This window comes from Silurus meridionalis, chromosome 5, assembly GCF_014805685.1.
Source record: "Silurus meridionalis isolate SWU-2019-XX chromosome 5, ASM1480568v1, whole genome shotgun sequence".
Classification (NCBI taxonomy): Eukaryota; Metazoa; Chordata; class Actinopteri; order Siluriformes; family Siluridae; genus Silurus; species Silurus meridionalis.
Genome location: NC_060888.1, coordinates 4,045,012 through 4,063,735, shown reverse-complemented (window position 1 = coordinate 4,063,735; position 18,724 = coordinate 4,045,012). Strand labels below are relative to the sequence as shown.

Here is an 18,724-nt window from a genome sequence, read left to right as displayed (position 1 = left end):
ATATTTATATATAATTATTAGTAGATGCGCTGTTCTTGTATTATTTAGAAAGTGACCAATATTTGATGTGTAGATTGATTTCTCGTCGCTAAACTGTTTCTCGAGTGCGTTGTCTCGCGTAGAATTACATGAGATTAACATGGCAGAGGTAGAGATGCATCTTCCTGGAGACCAGAACAGAAAGGCCTACAGATTACAAAGACCTGTTTGTGAAAGGGCCATGCGGTAAAAGTCACTTAAGTAAATGTATGATTTGCGGTCTAAACCAAAAGATATAAAAATGTGTACTATATTAAATTGCATCATATTTCTTTTATTGCGTCGAATCAAATTGAAATCGGATCGCACTTTACCGTAATGGGGTGAATCGTATCGCATCGTGAATCGTATCTGCTTCATACGTATCTTTAATGTATCGTATCTTTGGCTATGCATCGACATGCGAATGGCATCTGCCCCAGTTATGAAGATGCACATCTCTATTGCACATTGAGGTATTATCATGCTGGACCAGGTTTGGGGTCTCCTACTTCAAATGAAGAAAAGTTTAATTCTGCATCCAAAGAAATCTTATACAATTGTGAGCCTCTTAACTTGGTGGTAACAATTTGGGGAAGAACCACATACTTTTGTCCATAAACTTCAGTTTGAAGGTCAATTTGTCAAAACTCTCAGTTTTGAACAAAATATTTACAATGTTGTTTACGAAACAGTATATGATAGTGGTTTAGAGTACGTGCATGCATTCTACATACAGACATACACAAAAATACACAGCGTAAAACAAACTGATACACACTAGACATTGTCTACAAAAGCGAGTCTATGAAAAACTAGTGCTGGTTTATTCTTAGATCTGAAAGCGAACAGCAGTTTAGATTACCATGCCAAATATAATCATTAATATCAATATATTAATATAAACATAATTCCACAAAGAGAAAATGTACACAATTTCTCCTTTACTCAGAATGGAATCCACTGGCTAACACAGTGAAACAAAAGCTATTGTCGCTAATATGTGAACAAAAGAGCATAGCCTTCAGTTTAGCATCGTCATCAAACACTCACTGCGCTACACAGTCCAGCATCGCAAATGCCTTGTACATATAAACCAATTATATACTTATTTAGACTATTTTGGCATAAAGTTTCCACAGCGATCAAATAAGAGCCTGTGGGTTTCCCCGGGTGTGTTAGCAATTGTTAGCATCGTAGCGTGTGGTACAAAAAATAAAGACATTTTGGTTCTTTTGGTAAATTTGGTGTTAAAAAAAAGTGTGGATTTTTAAATTAATAAAAGGTGAGAAGACTGATGTCTTCATAAACACACACACACACACACACACACACACACACACACACACACACACAAAGGAGTAAGTGATGGGAGAGATGTTGCCACCACGGCATAGGCAGGTCTTCTCCATGGCCTGACATGCACCATGTGACATGCTAGTAGGTGATTGGTGGCCAGTGGCTGGTAGGAGGAGCAAACAGGGTGTGCTTACTTGCATGCGGTGCAGTTTTTTTTGTTAAATACATGAGTGAGTGTGTGAGTGAGTGTGTGAGTAAACTTGTGTGTGTGTGCTGAAGTTTGGATGGTTTTACCTGCCTGCCATGGTGGTGTGTGTGACTCATGGCCTGGGGGGCACTGCTGTGTGTGGCCCTCTCCTCCTCTGATCTCTGAGTTTGGGAGATAAGCACTCACCCTCCTCCTCTACCTCTTCCTCCTCGTCCTCGTCCTCGCCCTCATGCTCGGTCCCCGGTTTAGGCGAGTGGGTGACGAGGCGGGAGCGCTGGAGCGCTGTGGTGTAGTCCGGGGGCCTCCTGGACGTGTGCGTCGTCCCCTCCGTCACCTCAGAGATGGACAGAGCCGTGTAGCCGGGGGGAGTAGGAGGGGGATCACGGTACCGGCCGTCTTTACGTGCTGCGAAGAAAACAGAATACAAATAGTGAGTTTTTAAATCCACAGAAATGAAAGAAAAAACATCACACACTCGTAATCAAGCTGCAGTTTGGCTATTATACTGTTGGTCCATATTAAAACCATCGTTTCTAAAATGATGGTGCGACATATTTTGATTTCCTGAGTTGCTCCTAATATAGAAATCCTTTTTTCAACTACTAGCATGTAGTATGTTGTCTGTATGGAAGCTTGTTTGGCTAAAAAATAAAATTTTGACTTTATTTCTCGCAATTCCGACTTCATTTCACGCAATTCCGACTTTATTTTCGCACGATTCCAACTTTATTTCTCGCAATTACGACTTCATTATTCTTTTTATTCCAACTGTATTTCTCGTGATTCCAACTTTATTTCTGAAAATTCCGACTTTTTTTCTCGAGCTTGACTTTTTCTCGCAATTCCGACTATTTCTCGTGATTCCGACTTTATTTCTCTTTTTTCTCATGATTACCTCTTTATTTCTCGTGATTCTAATTATTACTTTTTCCTAGCAATTCCGACTTTATTCCTAGAAATCCCAAAATTTTTCTCTCAATTCCAACTTTTTTTCTTGCTATTCCGACTTTTTTTCTCGTGATTCTGACTTTTTATCTTGTGATTCACTAAAACGGGAGCAACAGTGCTAGCTGAAGCTACCTCATGGTTGTTAAAAAAGAAGTAAAAATTGAGGGTAATAAAATCAGAAACCATGTTTGTTTAACATAATAAACAACTCTAGATGATTATAAATGTGTGCGTCGCTCAGAGATGCAGCAAATGGTCGAATTTTGGACAGCAAACAAACACATGTTTTGGCTAATAAATAAGAGCAGCTTAAGACCTGTTGTGCCACAATATGGCTGGTTGTTCCCCAAAATTAGAGAGAACTGATCACATGATGTGTGTGTCTTACGCAGGCTGCTCTTGGTTGTGCCGGCGGTGATGGGAGACGGCCGGCGGCTCTGCTGTTTAGACTCCTCTGATCCTGTAGAAGTGATGCTGCAGGTGTCAGGGTCGGTGCCCACGTCTTTCCCGCCTCTCCGCTTGATTGTCCCCGTGTCTCCCTCGGACTCGTCTCCCCAGCACGCCGCCGACGATGACGAGCACGACGAGGTCGACGCCCAGCTGCCTCGTCCGGCCCACATCCCCGCCCCCTCAGCCAGTGCCTCCCAACTCCTGCCCTGCTGCATCGCCTGGATGCTGTCATGTGAGCCGCTAGAGCAGGAAGTCCAGCTGCCTCGTCCCGAATCCGCAGCGTCCAAGGACACACGGTCGCCCTGCTCCTGACTCAACTCCTCTGAACTCGGAGATGAAGGTATGGCCGTGTTAGCATACATACCGCGCCAGTCCTGCACCGATGAGTACGAGCTGATGGAAAGATGAACTGCTATTAGTTACCGAATGCATTTAAGCGCAAAAGTTTGCACCCCCCTGCCCCTCATCTTAAATTCTGCTTACCCAAGACTGTACTGGTCTGGGTCAGCTGTGGCCCGACGCTCAAGCCGGTGACCTCCATGAACGACGGTGTGACCGTCGCTGACCCCGTGTGCGTAGCGGAGACGCCGCTCATCCTGGCCCATGTCCAGGGAGGAAGTGCTGACCAGGCTGGATCGAGAAGAGATCTCACTGTGGCCGGAGTCGGACAGGTTATCACTTGCTCTTCCTAAGCCTGCACAACCAATAAGAAAGCTCATTCTTTACTGACACTGAACATCTGTATGGCTACATGAATTTAGACATTCAACACATCACTGGCACCCGACTTCCTGCCATTGAGCTTCACTACGGTAGATGTCTCACACTGTAAGGCACTGTATATACACTGTGTATAACTTTGTACAGTTGTACACACAATGTACAGATTTCATATTGTAAATTTATATATCCCAAATAAATTCATATCTCTCCATTCATCCATCCATCTGTCTTACAAGACAAAACGTTTAATATCTGACCCTTATTTTCCCTGAAACGGAAAGATTTTCCATCTATGATTATTTATCCTCTCATAATCAAATCGACAACTAAAGCAAAAATGATGCAACACCAAAGCAGACTGTGATTGCAAAAGCACAGAGCAGCCCCCCGGTACGGACGCAGGAAGTAGACTAATCAATAACGCATCAAGTTTCCTCAATGGCCCAGTCTTCTCTGAATAGTGATCTCTGAAATACCCAAATATCCACCACAATGTCCCAGGATACAAAAACTTCAGATTTTAGCTTAGATGTTGTGGGAAGGGGAAGCATAGAAGGATCAGAAGGTTGTGAGTTTAAATCCCACCACCACGAAGATGCCACTCCTGGGCCCCTGAGCAAGGCCCTTGAACTTTAACTCCTCAGTTGTATGAATGAGCTAAATGTAAGTCACATTGGATAAAGACGTCTGCCAAAGGCCAAACATGTAACGTACCTGTAAGATGGAAAATGTACAAGTGGAAAACGCAAGAAGCGTAAATCCGACTCAACTCAAATAATATGTTTTACATTAAAACGTTGTGAGCAGATTGCAACTGAACTGTTGTATGTTAAACAAAATTAAATTTAAACGGAAATTCCTGGACATAAAGCCACACCTCTGCACCCCCAAGTCTTAAACAGGTAGGTAAATGTGCTGAGAAAGAAAGTAGAGACTGTGTTTCTACATAATCAATACAAAATACACCAGCGAACTTAAAACCCCAATCACGTCTTGCCGATTGACTTCGTTTGGCATAAAGCAGGAAACGAATCCCTCACACTACTGCTTTAAACACCATATTAAAACAAACATTCATATAAACACTAAATTAGTTGAAGAGACCTAAACCTAAAGCCCCTTTTCTGCTTCACATGCTATTCAGAACCATATTACGGAACCTTCTAGCAGCTTGTGTTTGGATGTTTCGCCACAAGATGGCAGAACGTTCTAGTAAGTAATACATCTGGTGTAGGACAACGTGGAGACACCAGGGGGCGCAAATAAATGTGTGTCATAGCATTGAGCCTTGTCACCAGGGGGTGAAAATGGCACATAATAAATATATACACACACACACACACACACACACACACACACACACACACACACACACACACACACACACACACACACACTATATTTCCTAAAAGTATTGGGTCTGTACTAATTATAAGTACAGTATGTGATTTTTGATCATTGCATTCCACATTTAGTCCCAATTTGCTCTTATGATTTCCTTCACTAGATTTTGGAGTGAGTGTATGGATATTTGTGTTCATCAGCCACAATGGTGTTATGAAAGGCAGGTACTGATGTAGGTGAGGAGACCTGGGGTGCAGTCAGCGTTCACATTCATCCCAAAGGTATTCAGTAGGGGTGAAATCAGAGCTCTATAGCAGGCCACTCAAGATCTTCCTCTCCAAAGCATGTAAACCAGACCTTCAAGGTGCTCAATTTCTGTGTGTGTGTGTCCTATTGTACCTTTCTTTGGGGAGCTTCGAGGAGATGTAGGAGGGGACGACGTGCTAGACACAGCATCATCTGTCAGTTTCCTGTGTCTCTCAGCTGCCTCCTCTGACAAAGACAGTATCTTCTTCAGGGACTGTGGAGAATTCATGCCTGAGAAAAGAGTACCACCATAATTTCACAAGAAAACTACCGTTGGAGTCGTTTTATAAATAGTATGTAGTGAGGCTTACCAAATGGCGGCAGGTCTTTCACAGGCACCTTCTTGCGGGACGGATAGAGGGCGACAGAGGGCACCTGCAGGGCCTGGTTGGATTTCTGAAGCTGCTGGCGTGGGTGCAAAGCTGCTCGCGCCACCACAGGCGAGGTATCTGGCCGCTTCTTGTCCCCTGAGCTCTTCGGTACTGTGAGAGGAACATGAGGTTAGGTACAGTAGCCTAACAAGCGGACACAGATGTTCAGTGTGTCTGGTATCATAGTTTTGCTAAATATATGTATATGTATATAGGCTCACATGTACTTATAGAGGGTTCACACTGTATAGACAGCGTCTGCAGGCTCTCCTCATTGGTCTCCAGCGTGAGGTTCGACAGGTACTGCTTGACCTTGCGTGCCATCTGCGCGTCCTCGTAGAGCTTCTTGGCATTTAGGAAGGAACTCCGCCTCACACGCTTCTTATGCCCACCTGTCTGAGTCACATCCAGTACAGCTGCATTGGCACTGCCCTGGCTCAGTGAGCTACACACACACACACACACACACACACACACACACACATATATGAGGATGGCTGTGGGGGGTATTTTGTGAACACTGCTCTCAGACACAGACATGCAAAAAGGCACATTTCTTGCATTCTTAGAACATTCCATGCATTTCTCATTTCAGCCAATCAGGTGAAAGGGAAGAGAAGAGCGAGGGTTTTTTTTTTAGACTGAATGGGGTGGGGTTAGGGGAACAGATGGCAACTGAAAAGGTTCCAGTTGTATCTGGATGTATGCTTAGTTTTACCTCAATAGGTTTTAGATAAATCATTTTAAATACCTACATTTTACATTTTAAGCTAAATGACAATCTCTCTTGTTATTATTACTGCATAAATATAAAAATGGCTATAATGAATATGGTTGAATCGTAATGTCCCTAGTAAAACTGCACCCTGGTGAATAGGTGCTTGTGCAATCCCAAAATGCATTGCCATTTGTGGGGAACAGGGAGTAGGGCTTCAGTTCAGATGTAGGTCCTCTTAATTTAATGACAGACTAAGTACAGGAGGTGTGGCCTTTGTCCATTGAACTAAGGGGTGTGGCTTTTTGTCAATTAAAGGAGGTTGTCTTTTATCAAACTTAGTAAAAATGGGTGTGGCCTCTGTCTATCAAACTCAATAAAGGAGGTTTAGCATTTTTTTAGAGCAAGTAAAAGAGAAGGCCTTTATCAGACAGTAAAAAGAGGTGTGACCATTGACAATCAAACTTAGTAAAGGAGGTGTGGCCTTTAACAGACTAAGTAAAAAGGGGTTTGGCCTTTCTCTATCAAACTTAGTAAAAGAGGTGTGGCCTGTTGTCTAACAAACTTTCTAAAGAAGTGTGGCCTTTGTCAATCCATCCTACTGAAAGAGGTGTGGCCTTTGTTTATCAGATGTAGTGAAAAGGGTGTGGCCTTTGTCTAACAAACCTAGTAAAAGAGGTGCGGCCTGAAGTGTGGCCTTTGTCTATCAAACTTAGTAAAGGAGGTGTGGTCTTTGTCTATCAGATGTAATAAAAGAGGTGTGGCCTTTATCAGACTTATTAAAAAGGTGTGGCCTTTATCTATGAGATCAGCGCTGTTTTTGTCTACCAAACAACTAAAGGAGGTGTGGCCTTTATCAGACCTAGTAAAGGAGGTGTGGCCTTTATCAGACTCAGTAAAGGAGGTGTGGCCTTTATCAGACTCAGTAAAGGAGGTGTGGCCTTTATCAGACTCAGTAAGAGAGATGTGGCCTTTATCAGACTCAGTAAAGGAGGTGTGGCCTTTATCAGACTCAGTAAAGGAGGTGTGGCCTTTATCAGACTCAGTAAAGGAGGTGTGGCCTTTATCAGACTTAGTAAAAAGGAGTCCCCTGTCTATCAGATTAAAAATGGGTGTGGTCTTTGTTTATAAGAAAGTGTGCCTTCAGGGCCACAAAATCCCATGTCACCATATGCCACACCCATTTAAACTAAAGTGCACAAAAATAACGCAATTCTAACTATCGATTTGAATCCTATCGTATGGAACCTCGAATCTTTGCACTAATCATGCATCAAAAGATCTCAAATTGACACGCAGGACTATTGTGAACATTTCATTCCTCTACTTCGAAATAATTATGATAGTATATAACTTATACTACATACACATCACACTTATAATGCATTATACAGTATATACACAATACTGTGGGTTGCAACTTCAATATACACTTCAGCTAAGGCACAAAAACTGTGAACTGAAAACATACCATCAAACTCACACAGCACTAAAAATAAAACCTGGTCAAACATGCGACTGGTGAGTAGTGCAGCTGGAGGTTAAACGGGTTAGAAAAAAGAATAAATATCACTTTTGCTGGGGTGGATCATGAATGGTCACATGATTATTGGGTAATAAATGCAAAAAAAAAAAAAAAGAGATATAACCATGATGTACGGCGTAAATCTTTTTTGTGTAGAATGAGTTGGTTAAAAGTAAGTGAGAATTTGTTTCTGTGACCCCGGACTAGCAAAAGTGACTGCATCACCCTCTGCGACGACCTCGACAGAGCGCGAGGCACATTCAAAAGAAAAGTACCAAAATATATAGATGTGAATGAAAGGAAACGTTGAGGAAGCGGCTGAAATTAAAGATGAGAAGGGAGGAGTGCGTGAGAGCAAGGGTGGCATGGGGCTGAGGGTCACCAAGAGGTCACCAAGAGATCACCAGACTTACCCCAAACTCCTCCACTTCTTCTTCCTGTAAGGTACAGCCATAAAAAGTGATGTGGGAGGAGGGGCAGGGGAGAAGAGAGAAATAAATAGACCAAGAAAGAGAAAGAGAGGGAAGGGGGAAAAAAACAGACAAAGAGAAGGAGATATGCTTAGATGACAAGGAAGAGACAAAAGAGTACCAAGGTGAGCAGCACCAGAGGCCCACAGAGACACAAGAACATTTAATCCGGCATGATTCAACAACGAACACACGTAAACAGAAACATATCAGCAGCCAATCAGAAACCTCGGGTGGAAGCCTGGGTGTGAATGCGTGGCGCTCTACATCCACAGGTGCGCTAAAAAAAGGTGCACTAGAAGCTCTTCGGTGAAGTGAGGACAGGTGCATCTAAGTGACGCGAGATTGAACGAGGACACTCACCTGGTCCGGAACATCAGCGCTGGGTCCATGTTGACAGCTGCCATCCGACCTACGTGTCTGATCTCTTTAGCAATCATGCGCAGCTTCTCAAAGTTCACCAAGCCGTCCACCTTTGAATCGTTGCCTGAAGAGTGGTGAGAGGGTTTCAAGCTCAAATCGCGCAAATCAGAAAGTTGTATTATGGTTAGGGAATTGACGATTCGGCGCAGGGCTTTCGGTTCGGTGCACGTTTACCAAATGCAATACTTATTATCGTGTGGAACATAGTGTGAATCTGAGTTCCCTCGCAAACGTATTAAACAGAGGACTACAGTTTAATTTAGTCTACGCCTCACACTATATTGTTAAACTTGAGAACATACACAACAATGCCAGGAGTATAAAAAAGAAACCAAGAGTTAGCGCAGTGTCACTGTGGTTTCTCACTCCGTACTGGAAATACGATTTGTAGCACGTCGTAAAACTGTTTTTGTTTCGAGCGTGCGCAAAAACTCGCCACTTCCGTTTCTATGACAATCTAGCGATATGGATTCTTTTGCGTTGGATGTCAAGCTTTAAGAATTTCTATTAAAAAGACAAATTTCTGACAATATCACATATTGAGGGAATGAATGACTGTAGGATGGAATGTAGGAATGAAGACATTTGTTAAAGTATGCTGAAATAAGTAAAACAGTTAAGATCATATCTTTAGAAAATTTTATATTGAGTGAAAAACACACACACACACACACACACACACACACACACACACACACACAAACACTTATATACACATCTGTATTAACCAAAAAGGGTCTAACAAATGTACCAAATTCAATTCTTCCCCCTGACCGAACTAAAATTGAACCGTGAATTTCGTGGACCGTTACACATCTAATTATGGTGCTTTTTTTTTTTTTCTTCATTGGTATTGTTGAGTAAAACGATGGCACAACTACTTGTAAAACATTTTGATTTACCTTCATGGAGGAAAGTGAGGTCTTTTTTGATAACTGGGAAGAGAGGGATTATTGGTGGTTGCAGGTTCTGGCTGTTGAGAACGTTTCGGTACTTGGCCATGTTTCTGGATGGGTCAAACAGGTCTTGTAGGTCACTGAAGAGCTTCTCGTACTTGCTAGGAAGTTTCTCCCAAGTTCCTCGCAGTCTGGACACGGGTGCCAGATTGAGACCACTTTAAAAAAATTTATTAAAAAAACACAGATCGTTATGATATTTTGAGATCGGACACACTGGATGAATCGAGTGTGTAAAATCTACTGATCTATCTATCATCTCTACATTACAACCCACACTGCAAATAATTAATCTTAACCTAGAAGTCTCAAATTCATGCCTTGGTCATCATTCCCACCTGATGATGGCAAACATGGAGTTGAAGTTCTTGCATTCACGGCAGTGCAGGGCGATCTTGATGAAATGCTTGATGATCTTCATTCGCTTTAGCTGGTTGGGTTCCCTCAGCACTTCGGTGGCCACCCAGAAGGTCTCTCGGTTTATAGACTCTTCGAAGAGCTTGAGGCTGGAAGGTCCAGGTGAGCGGGACCGCAGCTTGAAGAGGTCATCAATGTACTCTGTGGGCTCGATGGCGCAGAAGAGCTCGAAGGCACGCATGGAGAGCTGCGTGGCCACTTCCACCGTGCTTAGCTGCAGCAGGCTGATCTGACTCTCTCTCAAAAGCTCCTGGGCATCCTCGTCTGAACACAACGTCTCAGTCTCCATGTTGCTCTTCAGGTAGTACCTTTATGTTGGGAGGTAGATGGTAGGTTAGGCTTGCACGGTTTTCAGTTCAGTGCAGTTCTTGCTCCAGTATCATTGCATGCAATTATTCATAATGAACCAAAATGTAAGTCTTGCTAAATGAAATAAATACAAATATATTAATCATATTAATAAATATAATTAAAGAAATAATAAATGATAATTACGAAATATAATATAGCGTTTTCTGTGCAGCCTGCGCACATGTAAAAACAAACAGCATGTGGTATCAGTAATTCGCCTCTAGAGGTCGCTCTCATTATGATAGCAAAAGGAACCCGGAAAAGCTATCGATATGGAATATTTAATTGTTCGAAATCAACAATCAGAGCCGATTAAAAGCCAAAACCGATGAATCGGTCAACCTCTAATATAAAACTATAATCATAATTACGGTCAGAACTGCTGTCAGAAAATTACTCTACAAATCAGAATCATGAATTTCAGAATGTGTGGCATGTGTTTAATCTGCTGTCGTACCTCCCGCTGAGCTGGATTCGGTCTGCCAGTTTTGAGAGCTGCTCAGGAAGCCGCCGCTGCTTGATGACCCCCTCGGGGGTGACGGACACCTCGCACAGTGAATAAGCTTCGGGGGCGGCGGTCAGAGCGAACTCCCGGATGGCCTGAGCCACGACCTCCTTCGCCGTAGTGTCCTTGCTGATCATAATGTAACGACTCTGCTGATCAGCTTTAAAGACACGCAGCACCTGGTCCGACATGTCTGTTGTGGAAAGCAGGAAAAAAATAGTTCTGCAAACATTTCATCTAAAAATGAAAACCACAGATGTACGGCATCCCATAATCAGCCTTCTTTTCCCCTTTCATTACAACCACACAAAAAGCACAAAAAAAAAAAATGTTTGCTCTGAAATCTGGAGTTGATTTGATCCCAGCACTGCCATGAGCAAGCAAGAGCTTCAAGCCTGTGAAAATCAATTTAGAATAAAGGCGAGTTGTGCAAGTCACGGTTGATTAAACCCAATTAATGGGTCAATAAATTGAAGCGCAAACAACCGAATCGATGGATCAGGCTTTAAATCAACAGCATTAGCATGGACAGTTTTAAGATTGAAGGAACACAACGATTTATAAAAGCAAAAAAGAAAACAGGCCTATACATGAGCGATCGGCAATTAACGATTAGCGGCTGCGAAACATTGGGCGCTGTGGAGATCGATTATCAGCATTCTAGGGCATCCCTTTAAGAAACACTTCTACTTCAAAGCCACCCAATATGTCTGAAAGGAACAATTAGGAATCGTCAATCTAATCAAAATCTTGGAAACAATATCAAACACTAGAGAGCGACTGATTTTACTGATACTGGTAGTTAGATTGGACTGTATTTGCTAATAGCTGATTAATCAAATGATATTTTTTTAAATGGATACTCGAATAAAATAAAAAATAAAAAACACCATGTAATTATATACTTAAAAATGATAAAACAGTACTAAATTATTAATGTGCTAAATTTGAATAGATTCATTAATAAATCTAATTATATAATTAATTAATTATAATAGAGTGCTCTCTGCGCAGTGTGTAGTCGGGCGTGTAAAAACAAACAGCACGTGGCGTCAATGATTTGCCTCTAGAGGCCGCTCCCCTAATGACAGCGAGAACTTTTCAGCAGCTCCAGCGACGAAAGCAACCCGGAAAAACTATCCGTATAGATTTTTGCCCAAATAGTTCAACTATCGGTGCCGGCTCATCGGCAAAACCGATGAATCGGTCGACCTCTATCAAACACCCTGAATTTAAAAGAAAAATCACGGAAGGACGTAGACGCGGAGAGAGCGAATAAGTGATCAAAAAGAGCCTCGAAAATGAAATGATGTACTCACTATTAGGGACGGGTTCTGAAAAGAGGACATTTTTATAATATGAACTCCATATCAAGAACGTTACATTTGAAGCATGTCTTCTTGGTGATATTATGATGTTTGACATCTTATAAAGATCAGTGAATTCTTAGATATTACCTGGCTGGTTGTTAAAGTCGAGAATCCGATGGTGAGACTGCAGCAAGTCAGGGTTACTGGACGATAAATTTCCGCTGACCGGGAGAGCAGGAGGGATCTGTTTCGACTGCTTCATTCCAACAATGCTGTCGTCCTGCGACTGGCCAACACCAACATCACTGCACGAGACAACATATTGGTTAGACATGTGGAAAGGATGTGCTTCATAATATATGCACTTATGCTGTATATACATATATGCACTGACTTGTATGGCTTGGGCGGAAGAATACTCGTCAGTGTCTTATCAAAGATCTTCTTGAGCTTGTTCCTTCCACCCACTGTGTTGGCCTTGGCTTTTTTGCTTGCTTTCTCCAGACTCATCACCTGCTCCACATCCACAGCCAGATCAGGGATAGAGTAACGGCTTGCCTTCTTAATATCCCCAATTTTGGGGATATGAGGAGCGCCGTTCTTCCTGTCCAGCTCTTCATCGTGGTCAGGTTCTTGCTCGTGCTCGGGTCGAGCCAGCAGCTCTTTAAACACTGAGAAAGGACGGTTTCTTAATTACGTCTCCTTGGAGAGGACATGTTCATTATGCTTATTTGAAGGGCTTATATCTCGGAGCAGTTTTACACCCAATTAGAAGCTAATGAAGCAGATTATGAATTATAAATCTTGAATCCTGCGATTCTTAAAGAATCTTGTATTAGAAGTAGCACATTTCAGATTAGTTCTCAGTCAGAGATTTTGAGACTTCAGAAAGATGCCCCTCATTTTCTTAACTCACCCAGGAGATTAGTTTTCACAGTAATAGACAGATGTGTATTGTTGCGCAGGATCTCGTTTGCTTTGGACAGCTGTACATTCTCAAAGTTCTGCCCGTTTACCTCCAGGATCTGAGAATAAAACACATAGAAATGTATTTATAGATTATGCAAACAGTCAACCGTTTTAAAAGAAAATAATATCTAATATTATTATAATGAATATAATAATAATATAATTATTCTATCATATATATATATATTTATAGCATAGAATATAGTTTATACTTTTATTCTTTATAGTTACTTATACTTATATTTATACCGTACAGTATGATACATAATGCACCATAGAATTTGAAATGTAAGTACTGTACACAAGATCTGCAAGGTCTTCTTAGGATAAAAGCATTGAAATTTACGATGGTCCAAGTTATGGTTTTTCGATCTAACAATGATGATAGTAATGCGACAAAATTGTGAACATATTTTAAGTTCCAAGTCTCGCTAAACATGCACATCTCCATAGCTGAGTGTTGGTGTTGGTCTCATTTGTAGTTGTAAGACATAAAAGTGTATTTGGACTAGAAGAAGAAAGTGAGGCGGGAGCATTTCAATGAGCCTTACATCAGAAAATTAAGACCTGTTTAAAATGATCTAAGACCTAGAACAGCGACTTTTAAAAAATTTAGATTTTTGTTTGTGATACTTTTTTAGACTTTTAAAAATCCTGCGGAAACCCAAGATTCATGTCTCGACGATATTTTCAAGATACGATGGGGTCATCAAAACACATCTCCATCGTAACTCAGGGACTACCCGTACCTGTGTGTCTGTCCATCATTCCAGATTTATTAAGGAAGAAGAAGAAAAGATGCCACATTTACAGTAGATTTTGGTACAGTCATATTTCATCAAGTCCTAACCCAGACCATGACTGCTGCTTGGGTCATTTGCCCCAATTTCTGGGTGTTAATTTGCACAGCATTGGCAAAATTGCAAAGGTGTTAAGGTTAGCAGATCTGGAATTGACCCGGTTCTGTCCTCTATAGCTGCACCCGACCATACCCATAACAAGATATCATCAAAAGGTACCTGATCTCCACGTTTGAGGCCCGCTTCTGCAGCTTTGCTGCCTGGTTCCACGTTCTCAATGAAGATACGAAAGCCCTTCTCTGAGCCACCGAGCAGGCTGAAGGCCAGAGGAGCCTCGCGTGACGGCTTAGTCAGAGTTACCACTCGCAGCTTGGCTTTGGCGGCGCAAGCTATGTTTAACAGTCTTAAGTGCCCAAACATTTTCTGTTTTATCACACAAAAGCAGAGACATTATAGAGGGTTAGGGCCAGCATTGTTCCAAACAAAAAACAAACAAACAAAAAAAAAACCACTGACCTCCCTCTCCAGATTGTTCTCAAACTCTTCGAGAAAGTGCGTCATTTCGGGGTTGCCCTCAAAGTCGTTGAAGTGATTGTTTACCCACAGCAAGACTACCCGTGTAACCTGCGAACGCAAGAAGCTGTTAGGAAATCGTTCAAATAATTTTTTTTCCATTGTGGTAAGATTTAATGCATGCACAGAGAAATGTAGGAGTTAAAAAAATAAAAATAAAAATTTTATGGTCACCCCAGAAAGAATTAAAATAGATGTGTGAGATTTTGCTATGTACCTTGTCCCTGAGGCTGGGGTCATGGAACCATTCCAGCAGTTTCCTGCCTACCACCATGGGGCTGGACAGGAAGGTGCGATAGGTAAGCAGGAAGTCCTCAATATAAGTGGGGTCCACCACTGAGTGCTCCTCTACCAGGTGCATGGTCAGGCGCTCGGTCGTGCCCTGAAACAACAGTTCTTATTGAATATATATATATATATATATATATATATATATATATATATATATATATATATATATATATATATATATAGTGAATAGTTTTGTAATGTCTACAGATAGCAGCATAAGGCTGCATGCACAGTCACAGGGAGCACCGACCTTCATAAGTCAGTATGCCAAAAGACATTGTCCTGTGTACATCTGGAGCTGTTTAACTGGTGCGAATCTGAACACGTGCACACCATGTCACCGAGCTCTTCTCACACTTGAGTTTCTCGCCAGAAACAACATGATCTCACTTCCGCACCCACCCTACTCGCCAGATTTCCGAAGATGAAGCAGCAGCTCAAAGGTCGCCACACCATTGCAGAGATCCAGCGCAAAACGTAGTAGGTGCTCGACATGCTTCAAAAAGAAGACTTTCCAGAAGTATTTTCTTGTAACGTTTTTTGAAACGTTTTAATACAACCTCGTATTTACCAAGCGGGAAGTTTCAGTGACTTTTCCTCATCCAGCGAAGTGTCGATACTTATTTGAGATTCACGGTGCTCAGCAGATTTTGATGCTCCAGAATCAATTAGGGCATGCGCTCAATACACGTCCATATAATTCAGTCAGAACTAATGTCAGTCGCACGATTAAACATTAAACCCCTCAGATTAACAGAACAAATCCTCCTCATTAGGGGTAAAGATCACTGCCAATGTCATCCACAGCAAAGTTTATGTCTGAGGCTCTACTCAGGGTTACAAAAACGATAATATAATCAGAACTGTTCCAATGATGTTCTACCTACATCTGCATTTAAAAAATATACTGTGGGTCCATATGCTGTCCAGATATCATCCAGGAAAAAAATTATGTCCTCTGAATAGAATACCAGAATAGTTGACATATTGAACAATAAATAAAAAATTTTTACCACAGAGAAGCTCGAGCCGTCTCCGATTCTCACCTTGATGACGATGTGTCCTTTTCTGGTGCCAGTGCGATCGAGCTCCCGATGTTCTTTAACCATGACGATTTCCCCCTCCTCCTCGACCTTCTGCATGTTCTTCTCCACTTGGTTCAGGATGCAGCAGTAGTCCTGCTGCGCTATACACACAAACTGAGACAAAAAAATTAGCCGATGAGAACAAAACTGTTTATTACAAGAGTCTAAGAATTTCAAGAGACATGGGCGGATACAAGGGGTGGGCAATATCGACAAAAACATTATATCTAGATATTTTTGGGGATTTTACTGATAGACAATATTTTGCTGAGATTTTTATTGTGATGGTACCTTAAGGACTACTATGGACAGCTGATTCCTACAATGTGTGATATTCTTTACATCCTGTGTGGTGGTCAGTTTACAGCAGTGACAAAAGATTAATTTTTTCCAATAAGTTTCAATTGATTTTTGACCTTTTATGGGCATTTTTTACCTTTAGAAAGCCATTTTTCCTAAAGTTTGTGTCAAATTTTTACATTAAAAAAGTGAGTCAAACTCTTACGTTTAATCAGTCAATCAAAATAATAAGGCATTTTGACTTATCAATGAAATCAATATTTTATATTATAAACATCGTTAAAACAACAATTACCATATTATCGTAGACAATAAATATATTATAAATATTATATAAATATATAAGTCTATTTAAAGAAATCTTTCCTCTGCATTGCAAAGATAAATTTATTTGATACTGATTTTATTTGCTTGGTACCAGTCAAAAGGTCTTATTATTTTAATTGACTGATTAAATTTAAGAATTTGACTCGAATATGAGACATTTTTTGAGAAAAATGGCTTAATAACAGTAAAAAAATGCCCATAAAACGTAAAAATCAGTTTAAACTTAACGCAAAAGATTACTCCTGGTCACAAGGTAGCAGCAAAACACACCCTCAGCAAAATATCATCTGAATATCGTTATCAGTTAAATCCAAAAAAATATCGAGATATGATTTTTTTTGTCAATATCGCACACCCCTATGTACACCCCTAGCAGATACCATAAAATTTTATAGACAAATATTTTGCCTGTTATCTTTAAACCAATTGTATTTACGATGTAGAACTATCATTTCCTAGCAAGTTTCAATCCCCATGACGCCACAGCCATCCGAGAGAGTCGGCTCATAAAGTGAACTGTGCTCACCCATAAAATAAAATAAAAAAAATCACTTCCTGTGAGCAATTTTACAGCTGCAAAATACAGCATGCCATTTATGATTGTGGTGTTTCTATAGCACAGTTACAGAGACTCTGTACTGCTGCTATTATCGCTGACAGACGAGTGCAAATGTTTAAAAGTGGAAAAACACAGACCAGGCACAACATTATGACGTCATAAAATTACGAACGGTGAAGTGAATAACTGATTATCTCTTCGTCATGGCACTTGTTAGTGGGCGGAATATATTAGATAGCAAGCGAACATTTTTCCCTCAAAGTTGACGTGTTGGAAGCAGGAAAAATGGGCAAGCGTAAGCGTAAATGTGTGGAGCGAAGGCTCTCCTGTGTGGTCCGATCATGTAGCTCAAACTGCTGAATGGCAGCAAACGGGGGACCAACACAATATTAAGCAGGTGGTCATAATGTGATGCCTGATCTGTGTATCCTCCCTTAAACAGAGCAACATTCAATAACATCTTGTTTTATAATCCTCTTTTTGGGGTGTGAACCGACGTTTCCTGTACATAAGAAACTCCTGAATTTGAACTGAATTACTCTGGTTTAGTTTTTAAGAAGAAAAAAAACCCTGAAACTGATGCATTGTGATGACACAAATGCGACGAGTGCTGAGAGCTCAACCACTGCCAAAGTTTAGATTATTGCCAAATTTTCTCTAATTTCCCTTCCATTATAGCCACACTCATTATTTTAATGCTGCATAAAATGAGCTATTATAAGAGCTAAATGCACCTGGAAGGGAAGAAAAACAAGAGATTCTGGTCTGAAACACAAGCAGAATTTTTACTGTATAAACTTTTTCTTTACACGTAGGAAAATCTTCTGACAGGTTTTATTGATATGGGGTCTTCTCTAAACTCAATGTTAAGCTAGAACAAAAAGACAAGGTGTTTGAAGTGGTCTCACCTGACAGTCGTCCACCTTGGTCTTCATCACTCCCTTCATGAACTCCTTCTCCATGGTGGGTGAGACACCGAAACTGTTGCCCATGCAGAGGATCTCGGTGCGACCGTCGGGGTACGTCACTTCCACCGAGCCGTTCAGGATCACCGACCACGAGTCCAGCTGCGCGCACACACACACACACAAACACACACACACACACATATTATGGTGCATTTTTTTCAGCACTACATATAAATGTACTTTCTATCTGAAGATCTGCTTTACATAGGTTGGAGTAGAAGATCTATAGAGCTCTGACCTCAAAACTATGTGAATGCTGATTGTACCCCAGGCCTCCTCACCTCACCTACATCACTACCTGACTTTACTAACACCCTTATATCCACAGATACACTCCAAAATCTAGTGGAACATCTTCCCATAAGCGTGGAGATTATTATAAACGGTAATGGGAAGTGGAAGCTTAGTGATTAAGGCATTGGATTTTGGATCAGAAGGTTTTGAGTTCAGATCCCAGCCACACCAGATGCCACATTCTGGGCCCCTGAGCAAGGCCCTTAACCCTATAGCTGC

The 18,724-nt window shown here is 41.3% G+C and overlaps 1 protein-coding gene across 11 annotated transcripts in view; it reads right to left on the bottom strand.

The window, feature by feature from the left end:
- The window catches only part of rapgef2b (Rap guanine nucleotide exchange factor 2b), a 110,347-nt gene that overhangs the window by 4,138 nt on the left and 87,485 nt on the right, over window positions 1-18,724 (bottom strand). For 5 of the 11 annotated variants that reach the window (XM_046849157.1, XM_046849160.1, XM_046849165.1 and 2 more), the window contains 20 exons: window positions 18,152-18,310; window positions 16,019-16,171; window positions 14,899-15,063; window positions 14,625-14,732; window positions 14,328-14,531; window positions 13,256-13,364; window positions 12,734-13,010; window positions 12,487-12,644; window positions 12,349-12,363; window positions 10,982-11,222; window positions 10,095-10,481; window positions 9,703-9,914; window positions 8,741-8,864; window positions 8,321-8,344; window positions 5,889-6,112; window positions 5,608-5,778; window positions 5,390-5,527; window positions 3,407-3,617; window positions 2,862-3,316; window positions 1,616-1,930 (listed from right to left, as the gene is read on the bottom strand). In XM_046849157.1, the coding sequence (XP_046705113.1) occupies window positions 1,638-1,930; window positions 2,862-3,316; window positions 3,407-3,617; window positions 5,390-5,527; window positions 5,608-5,778; window positions 5,889-6,112; window positions 8,321-8,344; window positions 8,741-8,864; window positions 9,703-9,914; window positions 10,095-10,481; window positions 10,982-11,222; window positions 12,349-12,363; window positions 12,487-12,644; window positions 12,734-13,010; window positions 13,256-13,364; window positions 14,328-14,531; window positions 14,625-14,732; window positions 14,899-15,063; window positions 16,019-16,171; window positions 18,152-18,310 (3,828 nt within the window). In that variant the 3' untranslated portion in view covers window positions 1,616-1,637. Of the gene's footprint in view, window positions 1-1,611; window positions 1,931-2,861; window positions 3,317-3,406; window positions 3,618-5,389; window positions 5,528-5,607; window positions 5,779-5,888; window positions 6,113-8,320; window positions 8,345-8,740; window positions 8,865-9,702; window positions 9,915-10,094; window positions 10,482-10,981; window positions 11,223-12,348; window positions 12,364-12,486; window positions 12,645-12,733; window positions 13,011-13,255; window positions 13,365-14,327; window positions 14,532-14,624; window positions 14,733-14,898; window positions 15,064-16,018; window positions 16,172-18,151; window positions 18,311-18,724 lie in introns of all 11 variants that reach the window. The other 6 variants (XM_046849159.1, XM_046849162.1, XM_046849158.1 and 3 more) reach the window with 5 other exon arrangements.